Source organism: Tursiops truncatus, chromosome 15 (genome assembly GCF_011762595.2).
Source record: "Tursiops truncatus isolate mTurTru1 chromosome 15, mTurTru1.mat.Y, whole genome shotgun sequence".
Classification (NCBI taxonomy): Eukaryota; Metazoa; Chordata; class Mammalia; order Artiodactyla; family Delphinidae; genus Tursiops; species Tursiops truncatus.
In genome coordinates, this window is record NC_047048.1 from 37983038 (window position 1) to 37996956 (window position 13919).

The 13919-nt window shown below is 65.0% G+C and overlaps 3 protein-coding genes across 11 annotated transcripts in view; 1 reads left to right on the top strand and 2 right to left on the bottom strand.

Moving 5' to 3' along the window:
• AXIN1 (axin 1) overlaps positions 1 to 5439 on the top strand; it is a 64798-nt gene extending 59359 nt beyond the window's left edge. For 7 of the 9 annotated variants that reach the window (XM_033840561.2, XM_033840553.2, XM_073792555.1 and 4 more), the window contains 4 exons: positions 158 to 403; positions 2117 to 2224; positions 3859 to 4026; positions 4655 to 5439. In XM_033840561.2, the coding sequence (XP_033696452.1) occupies positions 158 to 403; positions 2117 to 2224; positions 3859 to 4026; positions 4655 to 4781 (649 nt within the window). In that variant the 3' untranslated portion in view covers positions 4782 to 5439. The remainder of the gene's footprint in view (positions 1 to 157; positions 404 to 2116; positions 2225 to 3858; positions 4027 to 4654) is intronic. The other 2 variants (XM_033840557.2, XM_033840558.2) reach the window with 1 other exon arrangement.
• Positions 5440 to 5783: 344 nt separating this feature from the next.
• Positions 5784 to 9101, bottom strand: PDIA2 (protein disulfide isomerase family A member 2). Its single transcript, XM_033840566.1, has 10 exons — positions 8672 to 9101; positions 7846 to 8052; positions 7643 to 7776; positions 7427 to 7564; positions 7228 to 7344; positions 7014 to 7139; positions 6739 to 6936; positions 6524 to 6644; positions 6270 to 6451; positions 5784 to 6134 (listed from the first exon to the last, which is right to left on the bottom strand). The coding sequence occupies exons 1-10, from the start codon at positions 9099 to 9101 to the stop codon at positions 5913 to 5915; spliced, it is 1875 nt and encodes a 624-aa protein (XP_033696457.1). The 3' UTR covers positions 5784 to 5912.
• On the bottom strand, positions 9035 to 11777 carry ARHGDIG (Rho GDP dissociation inhibitor gamma). Its single transcript, XM_033840569.2, has 6 exons — positions 11416 to 11777; positions 10167 to 10346; positions 10006 to 10089; positions 9678 to 9754; positions 9533 to 9596; positions 9035 to 9437 (listed from the first exon to the last, which is right to left on the bottom strand). The coding sequence occupies exons 1-6, from the start codon at positions 11486 to 11488 to the stop codon at positions 9238 to 9240; spliced, it is 678 nt and encodes a 225-aa protein (XP_033696460.1). The 5' UTR covers positions 11489 to 11777; the 3' UTR covers positions 9035 to 9237.
• Positions 11778 to 13919: the final 2142 nt, after the last annotated feature.

Consider the following 13919-nt stretch of genomic DNA (forward strand, 5'->3'; position numbering starts at 1 on the left):
TAAAAGAAGTTTTCATGGGGAAGCAGAAAAAAAAAAGTATTCACATAGGATGTGATTTATATTTCAATACACAAGTTTCCAGGAAGGACTGTACGTTCGCGGTGCAGGGGGCCGTGGGGGGTGTGGGCGCTGCTCACCTTGTTCTCTGGCCCCACAGGTCGTCCGGGGCAAAAAAGCAGCAGGCCCACGAGAGCTCCCGGCCCTTGTCCATCGAGCGCCCCGGGGCCGTGCACCCCTGGGTCAGCGCCCAGCTCCGGACCTCCGTGCAGCCCTCGCATCTCTTCATCCAGGACCCCACGATGCCGCCCAACCCGGCCCCCAACCCTCTGACGCAGCTGGAGGAGGCCCGCCGGCGCCTGGAGGAGGAGGAGAAGAGGGCCAGCAAGGCGCCCTCGAGGCAGAGGTACGGGACCTCGAGAGAGCAGGGCTGCCTGCTGTGTGGCCGAGGGCTGGGAGGGCAGGTGGTCATCACACTGTCCCTCTGGGGAGGGAGGGGGAGCCCTTTCTGTGTCGCAACTGCCCTGCACATGCGCTCACTCGCCCTTACCTTGGGACTGCTGGAGGTCACAGTCAGATGACCATTGGCTGCTGTGCTGGCTGAGCCAGGAGGGGGTGGTCCTGGGGGCTCCCAGCTGCCTCCACGAAGGGGGCCCGAAACATGTGGTTCACAGCTACATGGAGGGGAGCCCCGATGTCATGTGCAGGCAGGACGTTGGTGCTGAGATGTGTGTGGGTGTAAACTCTTCTCCTGGAAAGACCCCAGCCCCACAGCCCTCCTCACTGTGCCCTGCTTGGCCTTCAGGGCCAGGGTGGCCCCAGGGGGCCAGGAAGGCCTCCCCTTTATGGGGGACAGGTCGTCCCTCCAGGCTGGGTCCTTGCAGCTCGGCCCTTGAGGTCACTTTCCCGGGCCTGCTGACCCATCAGGATTCCCAGGTGGATCAGGGTCTCTGAGGGGCCTGGAAATCTGGAGAGTGTGGTCATCAAACTGCAGCCACTGTTTTTCTTGGATGTTACTGGCTCCCATTGCCCTCGGTCAGCTGGGCATCTGGGGTCTGGCCTCACCGTGTTTGGGTCCGTGCTGCTCTGGGGAAGCTGGCGTCAGGGTGCAGACCCTGCCCAGCGTCCGTCTTGGGCATAGCTGGAAGCCCGCATGTATCCCCCGGGTCACTGAAGGTGACCATGTTTACGCCTAGCTGTCTCACACCCCGTGATCTCGCTCGTCAGCATAGAGCCGGGGAGCAGGCTTGTGCAGGTGGCCTCGCCTGATGCTAGCCTGTAAGCTGGAGGCCAGCAGGGCAGCAGCGGGGCCACCGTGGGGGCCAGGGCGTGTGGACACCCTCCCTGCCGTGAGGACCCCCTGCAGGGGCTTCCTGGCCCATCATCCTTGCTGCCCGCTGTCTGTTCTTCCTGTGAGTACTCACAGGCCCTGCCCAGCGGCACATCCTGTCTGGCTGGTGATGCTGAGCTGAGCACATGGGCGGCTCTGGCACCTCCACGGTGGTCAGTCTAGGGCACGTGGGCCTTTTGTAAATGGCTACAGACCAGAGAGCTGGGCCCCCCTCGTGGGGTGACCTCCACCCAGGCCGGTGAAGGTAGAAGTTGTGTCAGGGCCACAGAGCATCGCCCCCGGGGTGGAAGGCCACTGGGAGAGGAGCTGCCAGGCAGCGAGTCCCCTTCAGACGGAGCAGCGGCCGCGCTCCAGAGCCCAGGTCTGTGTCGAGTGCTGAGTAGGAAGAGCTGCACCCCAGGGAGGAGGCCAGGGCAGCTCCTCTTGGAAGGCGAAGGCTCCTCTGAGTGTGCATGAAGTGACAGGACCCCAGCATGTTCCCGGTGCCCGAGCCTCTGCCCAGATGAGGGTCTGGGAACCCTGGATGGATGGAAGCAGCATCGGCCTCTCGACTCATCCTGATGGAGCCCTGATCCTCCCGCCCTGCTCCACAACCCAAGGAGGGCTTTGGTGTCCTGTCCGCTGCACACAGTGGGAGCCTCATCTGTGGTGACAGAGCGTCTTGGGAGCCCCTGCTCCGTCTTCCCGCTGGTCTCCTGTGGTCACCGCCAACTGCTGCTGGAGGCCCTGCCCAGGCCCATGCGGCTCACTGACGCCGTTGTTCCCTAGGTATGTGCAGGAGGTCATCCAGCGGGGGCGCTCCTGTGTCAGGCCAGCGTGCACGCCCGTGCTGAGCGTGGTGCCAGCGGTGTCCGACCTGGAGCTCTCCGAGACAGAGTACGTGCGCTCCCCCCGGGTCTTCCCGGTACTGCCCAGCCATACTGCACCGCCGGTCAGGTGCTGCAGTGGCGCAGCTGTACCCACGATGGGAGCTCAGGCACTGCACCTGAAGAGCTGGGTCTGCAAGTGTATCTCTGTCAAAGGAACCGTCTGACCGTCCACGTGGTGACAAGTGACCAACGGGCCAGAGAGGAGGTCCACTCGCCTCCCGCACTCTGGCCTCACGTCCCCACCAGGCCTTGGGACTCGCTGGTCAGCGACCTGCCTGGCTTGATGGGTTCAGGGCTGCAGCCCTGACTCCCCTGGCACTGCTGACCGGAAGCGTCAGCCCCGGGCACTTGTGCACAGCAAGCGGGCTCTGTTCTCACGTGGACCACAGGCACCTGCGGGTCGTCTCCCTGGGCATGCGTGGGCCAGGCTGGGCACTGGGGAGCCAAGGGCCATATGTAGACAGTGCTGGCCACCCTGTCCCTGCACTTCTGCTCAAGACAGAGAAGAAGGAAGGGGCCCCCACCTCAGCCTTGCCGGGCTGACCCCAGACAGTACTTCATCACACCCGGCTGAGTGTGCTGAGGGGCTCACGGCCTCCCCATAGGTCACTCCTCCAGTGGCCCCTGGAGAAGCAGGGACTCGGCATCCCTTCTGCAGAGAATGGACCCCACAGGAACCCCAGCTGGGCTCCCAGGACAGCCTGGGCTTGAGGTTGCAGGCCTGAGGGAAGGGAAGCGGGCGCTGGGAGCCTGGCTCAGGCAGTGGATGGCCACACAGCTGAGGTGACAGCCTGCTCTGTGCCCAGGAGCACCGGGGTGGGGGGGTCCCCAGGGAGAGTAGAGCCTGCTGTAAGCTCAGGTGGCCTTCCTGACATGACACTGACACGCCCAGCTGGCCAGTGCAAGGGCTGTGCCAGGCTCCACCGGCGCAGCTCTGGAGTGGCCACAGGACAGGACGCTGGAGGAGACGGGTGCTGCCTCAGCCTGGGCAGGAGGCGCTGCTGGCCTCAGCGGTCTCTGGAAGTGTGGCTGGCTGCTGCTTATGGTCTCGTGACAAGCTCTCTGCCATGAGGCAGATCCGTGTCAGGATCCGTCACAGTTCTATTCGTCCAGTCCCTGGCCTTAGGTGTTTCTGAAGTTTGGGGCTGTAGGCCTTACTAGGACATGAGCAGTTTAGCCCAGCCTCGAGGCGGTGGCTGTGGCGGGTTCTGTGGCCTGGCTGTCTCATGCAGCCCAGCAGAGGCATCTGCTGTGGGTTCTGGCTCTGAGAAGCCTGCTCGCCCAACTTCACGTGGTCTGGGTAGTGGGTGCTGCCCGCCAGGCAGTTCAAGCCACAGTGAGACCAGGGCCTCGTGGGTGGTGGGCAGGCCGAGGCGCCGGTCGGACGGTTGGCGGGCAGGCGACGAGCCGCTGTCCGCCTGGGTCAGGGCCTGTGGCTGGCGCAGGACTGGAAACCTGGGCTGAGGCACCATGTGGGGTGAGCCCCCCGGGGCTGGACGTGGCTATGTGGGTGGGGTGGGCGTCGGGGCCTGTGGATGTGTGGCACTTCTGAGCGTGGCACAGCCCACCCTGTAGGCCCTGCTCTGTCGTTTACTGGGGTGCCTGGGGCCCAGCAGTCACCGCTGCTTCTCCGCCCCCCAGGACAAAATCGCAGAGGAAGGCAGGCGGTGGGAGTGCCCAGTCGTGTGACAGCATCGTCGTGGCCTACTATTTCTGTGGGGAGCCCATCCCCTACCGGACCCTGGTGAGGGGCCGTGCGGTCACCCTGGGCCAGTTCAAGGAGCTGCTGACCAAGAAAGGCAACTACAGGTGAGAGGCATTGGTGGGGTCAGCTCAGGAGACAGTGCTGTGTGCTCGTGCCTCGTTGAGTCCTTGCCTCCACGTGTCTGGCCACGGGCTGTCGGCGTGAGCCCCACGACAGATGGGGCATGGGTGATCTCAGGTGACTGAGGGCTCCAGGCCGAGCAAGGGGTCTGGAGGGTCTGTTGATCCCTGTGCTGGTGTGACCTGAGTCGGCCTCGTCTCAGCCTCCTAACCATCCTCCACAGGTCTGCCCTGGGCTGCCCAGCCCTGCCGGCCTGAGACCAGCCCCTGCAGGCTCCTCATTGGGCTCTGTAGGTCGGGTGGGGCCCATGGGGTCTCGGCTGGAGTCAGCCCACTGTGGGCCTGCCTGGGTGGTTTGCTGTGGCCACTGGAGGGGCCTTGGGCCGAGTGCAGGCGCTTTAGCCCAGTGGAGAGGACAGAAACCCCACGCCCACCCACTCCTCCCCCACAGCACCTAGAGGCCGGGGCAGAGACCCTGCATGTGGTCACTGCACGTGTCAAGCACCGGCACTCAGGCACCGGGCAGAACCGGCTCGCGTGCCCTGCAGGAGGTGTCAGGGGCAGCCGCCAAACTGCCGGACGCTGCCGCCCTCACCGCCCCTCCCACCCGCAGATACTACTTCAAGAAGGTGAGCGACGAGTTCGAATGCGGTGTCGTGTTCGAGGAGGTGCGTGAGGATGGGGCCGTGCTGCCCGTCTTCGAGGAGAAGGTCATCGGCAAGGTGGAGAAGGTGGACTGACGGGCGGGCCTGGCCTCCGCGCTGCGCACCACGAGGGCCTGTGCCGGGTTGCAAGAGTGTGGCAGACACACGGCTGCTGGCGGAAGGCCAGGTGCTGCCCGCCTCACAGCTGCCGCCCCTTTGGTCCATCTGTGTCCAGGAGGGCGGGGGGTCCCTCTGGGGTCCCACAGGCTTCCACCCACTCCTCTGCAGGACACTCAAGAGCCCACCCAGCAGGGAGCCCACCATGGGGCCGCCTTGAGACCCTCCCCCGCGGCCCCCTGCTGCTAACCGCGGACGCCCCCGGCGCTCACCCCACAGGCTCTGCTTCTCCTTCTGGGACTCGCCCGCCATGGCCTGCCCTGGTCAGGCCTGTCCCAGAGCCGGGGTGCAGGGGGCCCTGTGGGGCCTCTGTCCATTGTACATGTCACCGAGTGCCTTCAACACAGCTTGTCTCTTGCCTCACTGTGTGGACCCGGCGACGGAGCACCGAGGCCCAAGCGTGGGCTCAGCGGGTCCCGGGCCCCTTCCTCCTAAGGGCCCATGTAAATATGTACATTTCTCAGGCCTGGGCCAGCGGGGAGGGGCTGCCCCAAGCCCGTTTTTCATGCGCTGACTTGTACAATTATCTTTTCAAAGGTACTTGGATAATAATGAAATAAAACCATTTTTGAATCTTCCCTGGCTGTGGACTGCACCTGTCCAATGTGGCTGGCGGGAATGCCCCTCGGCTGGCTCCTGGGATGTGTGCCCTGTCTCCCAGCCACCAGAGGAAGTCAGGCCAGCCTCTGTGGCGGGGAGGGGGTGCCGTTTAGCAACGCTAGCAGAGCTTGGGAGAGAGAGTGGGCCTGAAGCCGGCAGCAATGCCATGCTCCCCCTTTCTGCCCCAGTGGAGCCTCAGACCTGAGCCAGGGACCCATCTTCCATCCAAGATGTGAAGGACCCAGGAGGCTGAGATTGGGCCCAAACCAAGGGCCAGGGGGCCTGCCTTGCTCAGGAACCACACACACAGTCCAGGACCAGAGTTCTTTATTCACAGCCCACAGCTTCCATGGGCACCAAGGGACACGGCTCCCCAGGTGGGCGCTGACGCGGTGCAACTACAGCTCATCTTTGGGCTCCGTGGTGTTTTCTGGCATCTCCTGGAAAGGGTCATAGAGACCCAGCTGGAAGCTGCACCCTCAGCCCAGCCCAGCCCATGTCACAGTCACGCATCCAGAGGACTCCTCCAGAGACCTGGAGCCTTGGGACAGAGACACCCACCGGGAAGGGGGCTCCGGGCACCTCCGTGGGCTCCTCTGCAGGCAGCTCACCCCCGCTGTCCAGAAACTTGGAGAAGGTCTCCAGGTCCCTGGTGCCTTTGTATTCAATCACCTGAGGAAGGACGGGCGGGTCTGGGGGACACACCGTCCAGGGTCTAAGGCCAGCCCTCCGAGGCCACGCCGCATCTCCAGCCGAGGTCTGAAGAGCCTAGACTGAGCCCAGACCAAGGATGGGGTCCTGCCTCACCTTCCGACCGGGCCCCGCCGGGAAGTACTTGAGGGTGGGGAAGCTGTGCACAGGGAGGGCCTCCAGCTCATTGGCCGTGGCATCCAGCTCGGCGATGACGATGTCCTCGTGGTCCCTGTACTTCTCAGCCAGTGCCTCCCAGGCCGGGGCCATCTCTTTGCAGTGGGTGCACCATGGGGCATCTAGGACAGGGGGGCATCAGCACAGCCAGCAGGGTCGCTGCTGCCCACTAGCCCACTGCCCTCTGCACTCACAGAACTTGATAAACACGTTCTTGGTTTCATCAAAAGCCACCTGCTCGAAATTCTTGCCCACGAGGGTCTTGACTGGCCGCTGGTCCCAGTCGGGGGGGACCTCCTGGCTCAAGCGATAAGGCTGGGAGAACCGGCCAGGTGCTTTATTGGGGGGGTCTCTCCCAAGAGCCGCTGCTCCCACTCCCACCCCCCAACTGGGCAGTCCAGCAGCAGACCTTGACCTCCCCACCCAGGACTGCGTGGCAGAAGGCTGCAACCGAGGTGGCGGTGACTGGCCCCCTGTCCGCAGGCATGTACTTCTTGGTGGTCTCAATGTTGATGAAGCGTAGGGTGGGGGCCTCCTCGGCCTTGAGGCCGAAGTACTGGAGCACATGGTCGTTGCTGGCACCCACATCCACCACCACAAACAGCACCTGCCAGCAGGGAGTCTGCGTAGGCGCCCCGCCTCCCCACTGCCACCTCACCCCTTACCCGTGGGCTGAGCCAGTACCTGCCCGCGGAAGCTGGGAGCTGCCTCCCGGAAGCCCGCCAGCAGCTCCCGGTGGGGGGCCAGCGTCTGGTTGACGAACAGCAGCAAGTGGTTAAGGATCCCGGCTGCAAAGATCTTACGGGACGTCTGCGGGGGCAAGTGGCGCTCATGGGCTGCTCCCGCGCTCGCCTCCCATCCTCCGCTCCCACCGCATCTGCCCTCCAGCCCCACTCACCTGGCTGTTGAACTCCGTGACCAGGTGCATGCTGTGTGTGAGGAGGAAGCGTGACAGATCCCCTTGGTCCAGGCCCAGCTCCTCATCCACTGGGAAGTCTGCCCGCCCCTCGTCATACTGGACAGTGCCGGGTGGGTCAGCAGGAGCCATCGCCCTGACTCCGACCCCCACTTCCGCCCTGACTCTGGACCTGACCCACCTTTTTGAAGAGGACCACGGTGTCCTTGGTGAGGCCGAACTTCTGAAAGAGCTGAGGCTGGTTGGTGAGGCCAAAGCTCATGTCCAGGGCATCCTGGGCCAGGGCCAGGAAGGTAGCCACATCCTTGTCCTGCAGGTCCTAAGGGGCCCGAGCCTATGAGGCTGACTGGCCTCACAGACCCTGCTCCCAGGCCCGGCCCTCATGCCACCAGCTCACCTGGAAGAAGCCAATGACCACCACATCCCGGGCATCTATCAGCGCTTGAGCGCCCTCCTCATCCTCCAGCCTCGTGGCACTGGGCCCCACCCGCCGCCTCAGCCACTCAGCGATGCCCTCGGCCTCCCAGGGGCCTGCAGAGATTCCCGTCAGCCTGGGCCAGCCCTGCCACCCGCCCACCCACCCATGCCCACTCCCCGCACCAGTGTACTCCTCCGGGTGCGTGTGGTTCCCGTCAAGGAAGAACTTGAGCGTGGGGTACTTTGTCACCGCAAACTCCTCGGCCAACTCTGGCTCCGCGGGCCCGTCCACCTTGGCCAGCCTGACTTTGGCCGACTCTGCTGCCAGCAGGGCAGCCGCCTTGCTGTACTCAGGGGCCAGTGCCTTGCAGTGCCCACACCACGGGGCGTCTGGGGGACAGGACCATGAGTGCCCCAGGCCTCCATGGCCCCAGCCGCAGCCCCTGCTCCCGCCCGGCCAGAGCTGGCCGACCTTGGGGCCAGTCAGGCCCAGCAGGGAGCAAGCATGTCCTGTCCACACCTCCCTCATCAGGGGCCCACCTGAGCCTTGGCCACATGGAGCCCAAGCGCCGCAGACCAGCCTCCTCAAGGCCCCCAGCTTGGGGAGGCAGTGGCCAGTACTGTCCTGACTGAATTTAGGAGGAATTTTCCGTTGCCGCCCCCTGAGGCCGGCGCCCGGCCATCTGCCTGTTGAGGCCTGCTGGCTAAGAATGGCTCTCACGTGTGAAAAGCTTGTAAAAACCCGGAAGAATGTGCAAGCCTGAATGCTAGCTGGCCCTTTACGGAAGAGTTTGTAGAAGGACAATGACCGTGGGTCTCCCCTGCACCTGTGCCCTTCGCCACTGTGAGGCTGGACCCCCAGGCCCAGCTCAGCCCCAGGGCTGTGCCTCGGGTATCTTCTGACAGAGCTCCAGGAGCACGGTGGGGGCGAGTGGCCCTGGCATGGGGGGGTAGAACCCCCCAGGTGGCCCCTGCGGGTCTCCCAGCCCCACTGGCCCCAAGCACTCACAGAACTCCACCAGCAGGGCAGGGTGCTCCCGCAAGGCCAGGCCAAGGGTCTGCCGGCTCAGCACCAAGATCCCATCCTCCTCCGGGGGCTCCTCCTCTGGGGGCTCCTCCTCAGGGGGCTCCTCCAAGGGACCCTCGGGCCCTGGCCCCTGTCCCCACAGGCCTGAGGCCCCAAGCAGCAGCAGCAGCACTGGCAGGAGCTGGCCGTCCATGGCAGTGCCGGGGCCCACGGGGCAGGGGCAGATAAGGGGGTGGGGGGCCAAGCAGCTGCCGCCACGTGGCACGCAAGCCTGGTTGCAGGGAAGATAAGGCTGGGAGGCCCCCCCCACCCCGGGGGCGGGGAGGCAGACAGGCGACACCGAGGGCACCAAGACAGAGCAACGTTTAATAGGACTGTTCAGGGCACAGTGCCAGGCCTGGGGAGGGGACATCCCGGGACAGGACAGAGGGCAGGGGGGTCTGGCCACTGAGGGGGCCGGGGAATGGTCAGGGGTCCCTTGCAGCGACTGACAGAGGTGGGGGAGACCAGGACCGCAAGTGGGAACACAGCCCTGGGGCAGGGGGCACTCAGCTCTCCCAGTCCTGGCAGATGTGGAGGCCCCACTCCCAGGACAGGTGGGGGGTCCTGTCGTCATCGGTGAAGAAGGACGTGACCACGTAGGCACCCCGCACCAGCACGCCCCGGGGCGCTTCCTCTAACGGAGTCACAAACTCGTACTCCTGGGCGCTCGGGCCATAGCTGCCCACCATGTAGACGGCTTTGTCCACTGGGGGAGGGCGAGGGTGTCAGGGGCTGCCCTCTGCCCCACTGGCCCCCACCCCGAGCCTTCCCCCTGGGCTGCCCCCTCCACGCAGCCCTCACCTCGCAGGCCCTGGCGGTAGGTGTGATGCAGACACTTGAGGCCACTGACGATCTCCTTATTGACCTGAAGGACAGACGGTGTTAGGGGGAACCTGGGGGGGCTGGGCCTGTGGCTGGCTGGTGTCCCTCGTGACAGCTCCCTCACCTTGAAGGTAATCTTCACTTTGTAATCAACACCCTCCTTCAGGACAAACACCCGGTTTTTCAGCGCAGCCAACTCCCCTGTTAGGGAAAGTGCAGCTAAGTGTGAACTCCTGTGATGGCTGAGACCCTGCCCCAGGAGCCCCCATGGGGGGCCTGTACCTGTGAGGTCTAGGTCTGAGTACTTGGGATTGGGCATGGGGGGGTCCTAAGAGGTACATGGCAACGAGCCCAGGTCTCTACCCCAAAGATCAGTTTGTATTTTGCGGAGGGGGTTACCTGTGAGGTCCCTGCCTGGGGCTCAGGGTTGCACCAGGCATCCTGGGAGTTACCTGTGAGGTCCATGGTGATGGGCCCTGGGGCCTGCTCAGACATCAGTGTCAGGCTGGTCACCTGCACGTTGGGCAGGCTTGGGTCTGAAGAGAAACCAGAAGTGTACAGGTGCCCTAACCCTAACCCACCCTCCCCACCCCAGCCCAGGGCATAGGCATACCCACGGCAGGCGGCTCAGGCCCCAGCAACGCCCGCTTGTAATTAACCAGGCTCTCGTCGTCCGGGTCCAGCTGCTGGATCTCCAGGAGGCTTTTCCTCCCCGGGGCCCGGTACTCTGGCACGGCCTCATCCAGCACCTCATCTGGCGGCAGCTGCCCCTTCTCCTTGTCCGTCAGAAGGACTGGGGGTCGGGGAGGGTGTGTGAGCAGCTGCTGCCAGCTGACCTGGCATTTGCTGGAGCCTGCCGTCTGGCCAGCTGGACCTCCCACTGCCCAAAGGAAGGAACTTAACAGGAGTCCGGTGAGAGCTCTGGGAGAGGGGTGGGCCGAGAAGATGCAGAGCAGCGCCCAAACCCAGCCTCTTGGGGAAGGGCCTGGGGAGTGGAGAAGCCTCCCAAGAGATGGAGGCAGGTGATCCCTGGAGGCTCCAGCTGCATCCTCCTGCCCCACCCATTCATCCCAGGCCCCTCCCTGACTGTAGGGGGAAGGAAGACCCCAAATGGGGGACAGCCCCAAGGGATAGGGTCCACCACTACAGAGTGGTGACCGCTGAGGTCTTCTCTAGAGCAGAGGCTCTGCCTTTTCGCCGCTCTCTAGGGTCCCCAGTGCCCTAGGCCTCTTCCCATATTCCCATAAGGCTCTCGGACACCTCTCAGGGTCCCCACCACCCTGCTCAGGGACTGCGTTCCCTGAATGCCTCCCCACAGTCTTGGGAGTTCCTCCCCATAATGCTCCTGAAGGGTAGGGGTGGTTCTCTCTAAACCCCTCAACTTATGCTCCGAGGCCACCTCCCCAGGTGCCTCCAGACCCAGTCAGCTAAGCCCCTTCCCCTGGCGCCTTAACGCAGGGGTCTTTCTGAGCCCTTCCCACAGTCCTAGGAGAAGCTCCCATGGTGCCTTGGGGCAGGGTCTTTCCGAGTCCCTGCCCACTGCGCTCCAGTCTTTCCCGGGATCCACACCCTCCCTGAAGGAGCCCCAGCCCCACCCAAGGGAGATGGGACCTCAGGGGCAGGTTCCCACGGGGAGAGGGCCCCCCTGCTACCCTGGCTTCACAAACAGACCCGCCCACTCTTGACCCCTTGCCCCATGAGTGTCTGGCCTGGACGAAGCCCCCCACCCCCGCCAGAGCCCTGCCGGGGGACCCCGCCGCGAGGTCCCCACGAGCGCCCCCAAAGTTTCCGCGGGGGAGAAGCCGCCGCGCCCCGGGCTGAGCCCCCCGCCCACGTGGCCGCCCTGGCCACGGCCCGCTCACCTCGGGCGCACAGCGCCAGCCGGAGCAGCTCCAGCAGCTGCGCCCCCAGCTCGCACGCGTCCAGGCCCAGCATGGTGGCCCGCGGCCCGGCCCCGCCGCCGAGCCGCCGAGGAGCCGCCGCCCGCCCCGCCGCCGCCCGGCTCGGCGCTCAGCCCCGGCGCGACTGCGGTGAGCTCATCCCGGCCGGGAGCGCCCCCCGCGCCCAGCGCCGCGCCCGCGCCGCGCGCCCCCAGCCGCTCCGCGGACCCCGCGCAGCCCCGCAGAGACGCGCGTGTCGCCCGCTTGGCGCCGGCACTCGGTCGTCCCCGCCGCGGGCGCACTCGGACCCCGCACAGCCGCCGCAGTCACGGTCCCAGCATCCCGCCCCGCCTGCACCCGGCTCTGGCCATCAGGGCTGCCCCACCCCGTGGCGCCGCCCGGAGTCTGGGGAGTCTCTGGGGAAGCCCTCTGGGCGGGGCTGGTGGGGCTGGGGGCGCGAGTGGAGCAGGTGCGTCCCCCCCACCAAGTCCCCAGGCTCTCGTTACCTGCAGGCAGCGCAGGCCGCACCTGGGGCCCGACAGTCCCTCCCCCTCCCCCTACTCCCACCCCCGCTGGAGCTTATTTATGTCTGGGCAGAGGGGACTCCTGGAGTCTGCCCAGCCTTGTGGGGTGGGGGATGCTGTGTGTGTATGCACAGCCTCCTGGCCCCGCACCCCAGAGGTTCACAGGCATCAGCACGGAGGGGCCAGTGTCCACACACACAGTGAGGTGCAGTCTGGAGACACAGCCATTATTCCAGTGTTTATTGACTGGGCTGTGTGAGCATGGCGGGGGGTGGAGGTGTCTTTGCATGCTCTATGCTCAGAGGCCCCTGTCCTTGGGGAGAAAAGGACACTGATCTGAAACAGAACGGGGTGGTGGAGTGCTGAGAGGGGCGCACAGAAGGGGCCTCTGGTCTTGATGCCTAAACAGACCTTGTGATAGGTGGATGGGGGTCAGCGGGGCAGGGGCAGGGGTGAGCTGGACCTGAGGCTGGGGACAGCTGGGTCAAAGTGGAGGGGGAGGCAGAACACCAGCTAGAGTCCCCCTGCTTCCTTACACCCCTCCGCCCCCCCATTTCTGAGGACACCCAAGGATCAGATCTGCCCTGGCCCAAAGGAGCCCCCTATCTGAGAAGGAGGCCAGCAGGCCGTGGGTGCGGGAGGCACGTGTGCTAGGGTGGGGACTGTCCCCCTTGGAGCCGCACCTGCCCACAGTCTTTCCAAGGCAGGATCTCCCCAGCTGGAGCCCAGCCCTTCTAGGGTCACATCCTGCTGCCCCTTCCCTGGGGTGGTCAGGGAAGCCACTTGTCCCCAGGCTGGGGATAGCTCTGGCCTCTGGGGGCCTTCAGCCTCTCTAGAAGCCCATCCATGAAGAGAGGACAGCCAGGCCTGGTGCCAGCCTGACCCCACCTGTGTGGGTGGGGCTGGGTGAGAGAATTTCACTGGCATGTAAAGGAGAATGGCACCTGGGAAGGGTAGAACACCCCTCCAGTACCCCTGCCCCAGCTCAGCCTGGACATGGCTTTGCCTGCAGTGGAAATGGGTTCAGATGGCCATGTCGGAGGCTCTGGCCAAAGGCTAACCCCGACATCCTGCGCTGCCCCAAGCACCTGAAAATCAGAAATAGACCTGTTTGCACCACTTTAAAATGGCCCCAACAAAAGGGGTGTGGGTGGCCAAGCTGTTGGAGGAGGGAGAGAAACGGCCAGGCTGGGCCCTGAGCCCAGAGGCTGCCCACGAATCTTGGGGGGCAGGTGTTGAGACCTTCTCTCCCAGTAAAGCCCCCTCCCACAGTCTCCCACAGTTTCGGGGTAACCCGGGTGGGGTCTCTGTCTGTTCCCCAACTGGTGCCCCAGGCATCATCGGTGCAGCAGAGGGGAAGTGAGCTGCCTGCCATATTTCCCCAGGCCTCAAGGGCCCCCGCCCAGCACACCTATGCAGCCACGCAGTGTCATACCAGCCCGGTAGCACCTGCATGTGGCAGGGACAGTGTCACAGTTGCAGGGACACACTCCTAGGGCAGTTCGACCCCTCACCCAGACCTTACAGCCCCTGAACCACTGGTCGCCCACATCCTGGGGCGCCACACAGGAGGTGGGTATGGGGGAGGGGTTACAGTGACCCTAAACGGTTATCCTCCACCCCAGCCCTCCTTCCCCACAAGTCCCCTCTCCCCTTTTCTGAGTCCCCATCCTTTCCCTGAGTTCCCACCCCACCTCTGAGCCTCCCCCACCGCCGTCCCAGCAGAGGCTGATTCCCCCCACGCTGTCCGGGTGGGTCCAAGCCCCCTCTCGAAGCTCCAGGCAAGCTCCCGCGGGCACGGGCCTCGGTTTCTCGTGATGTGAGGGGATCCTGCTCGAGGTGGATGATCGGACGCGCGTCCCCAGACCCCAGACCCCGCGCTGCGGAGGGTTAACTCGCGGGCGGGGCGGCGGCCCGGGAGAGGAGGCGAGGGGAGGGGAGGGGCGGGGCGGGGCGGCCGGA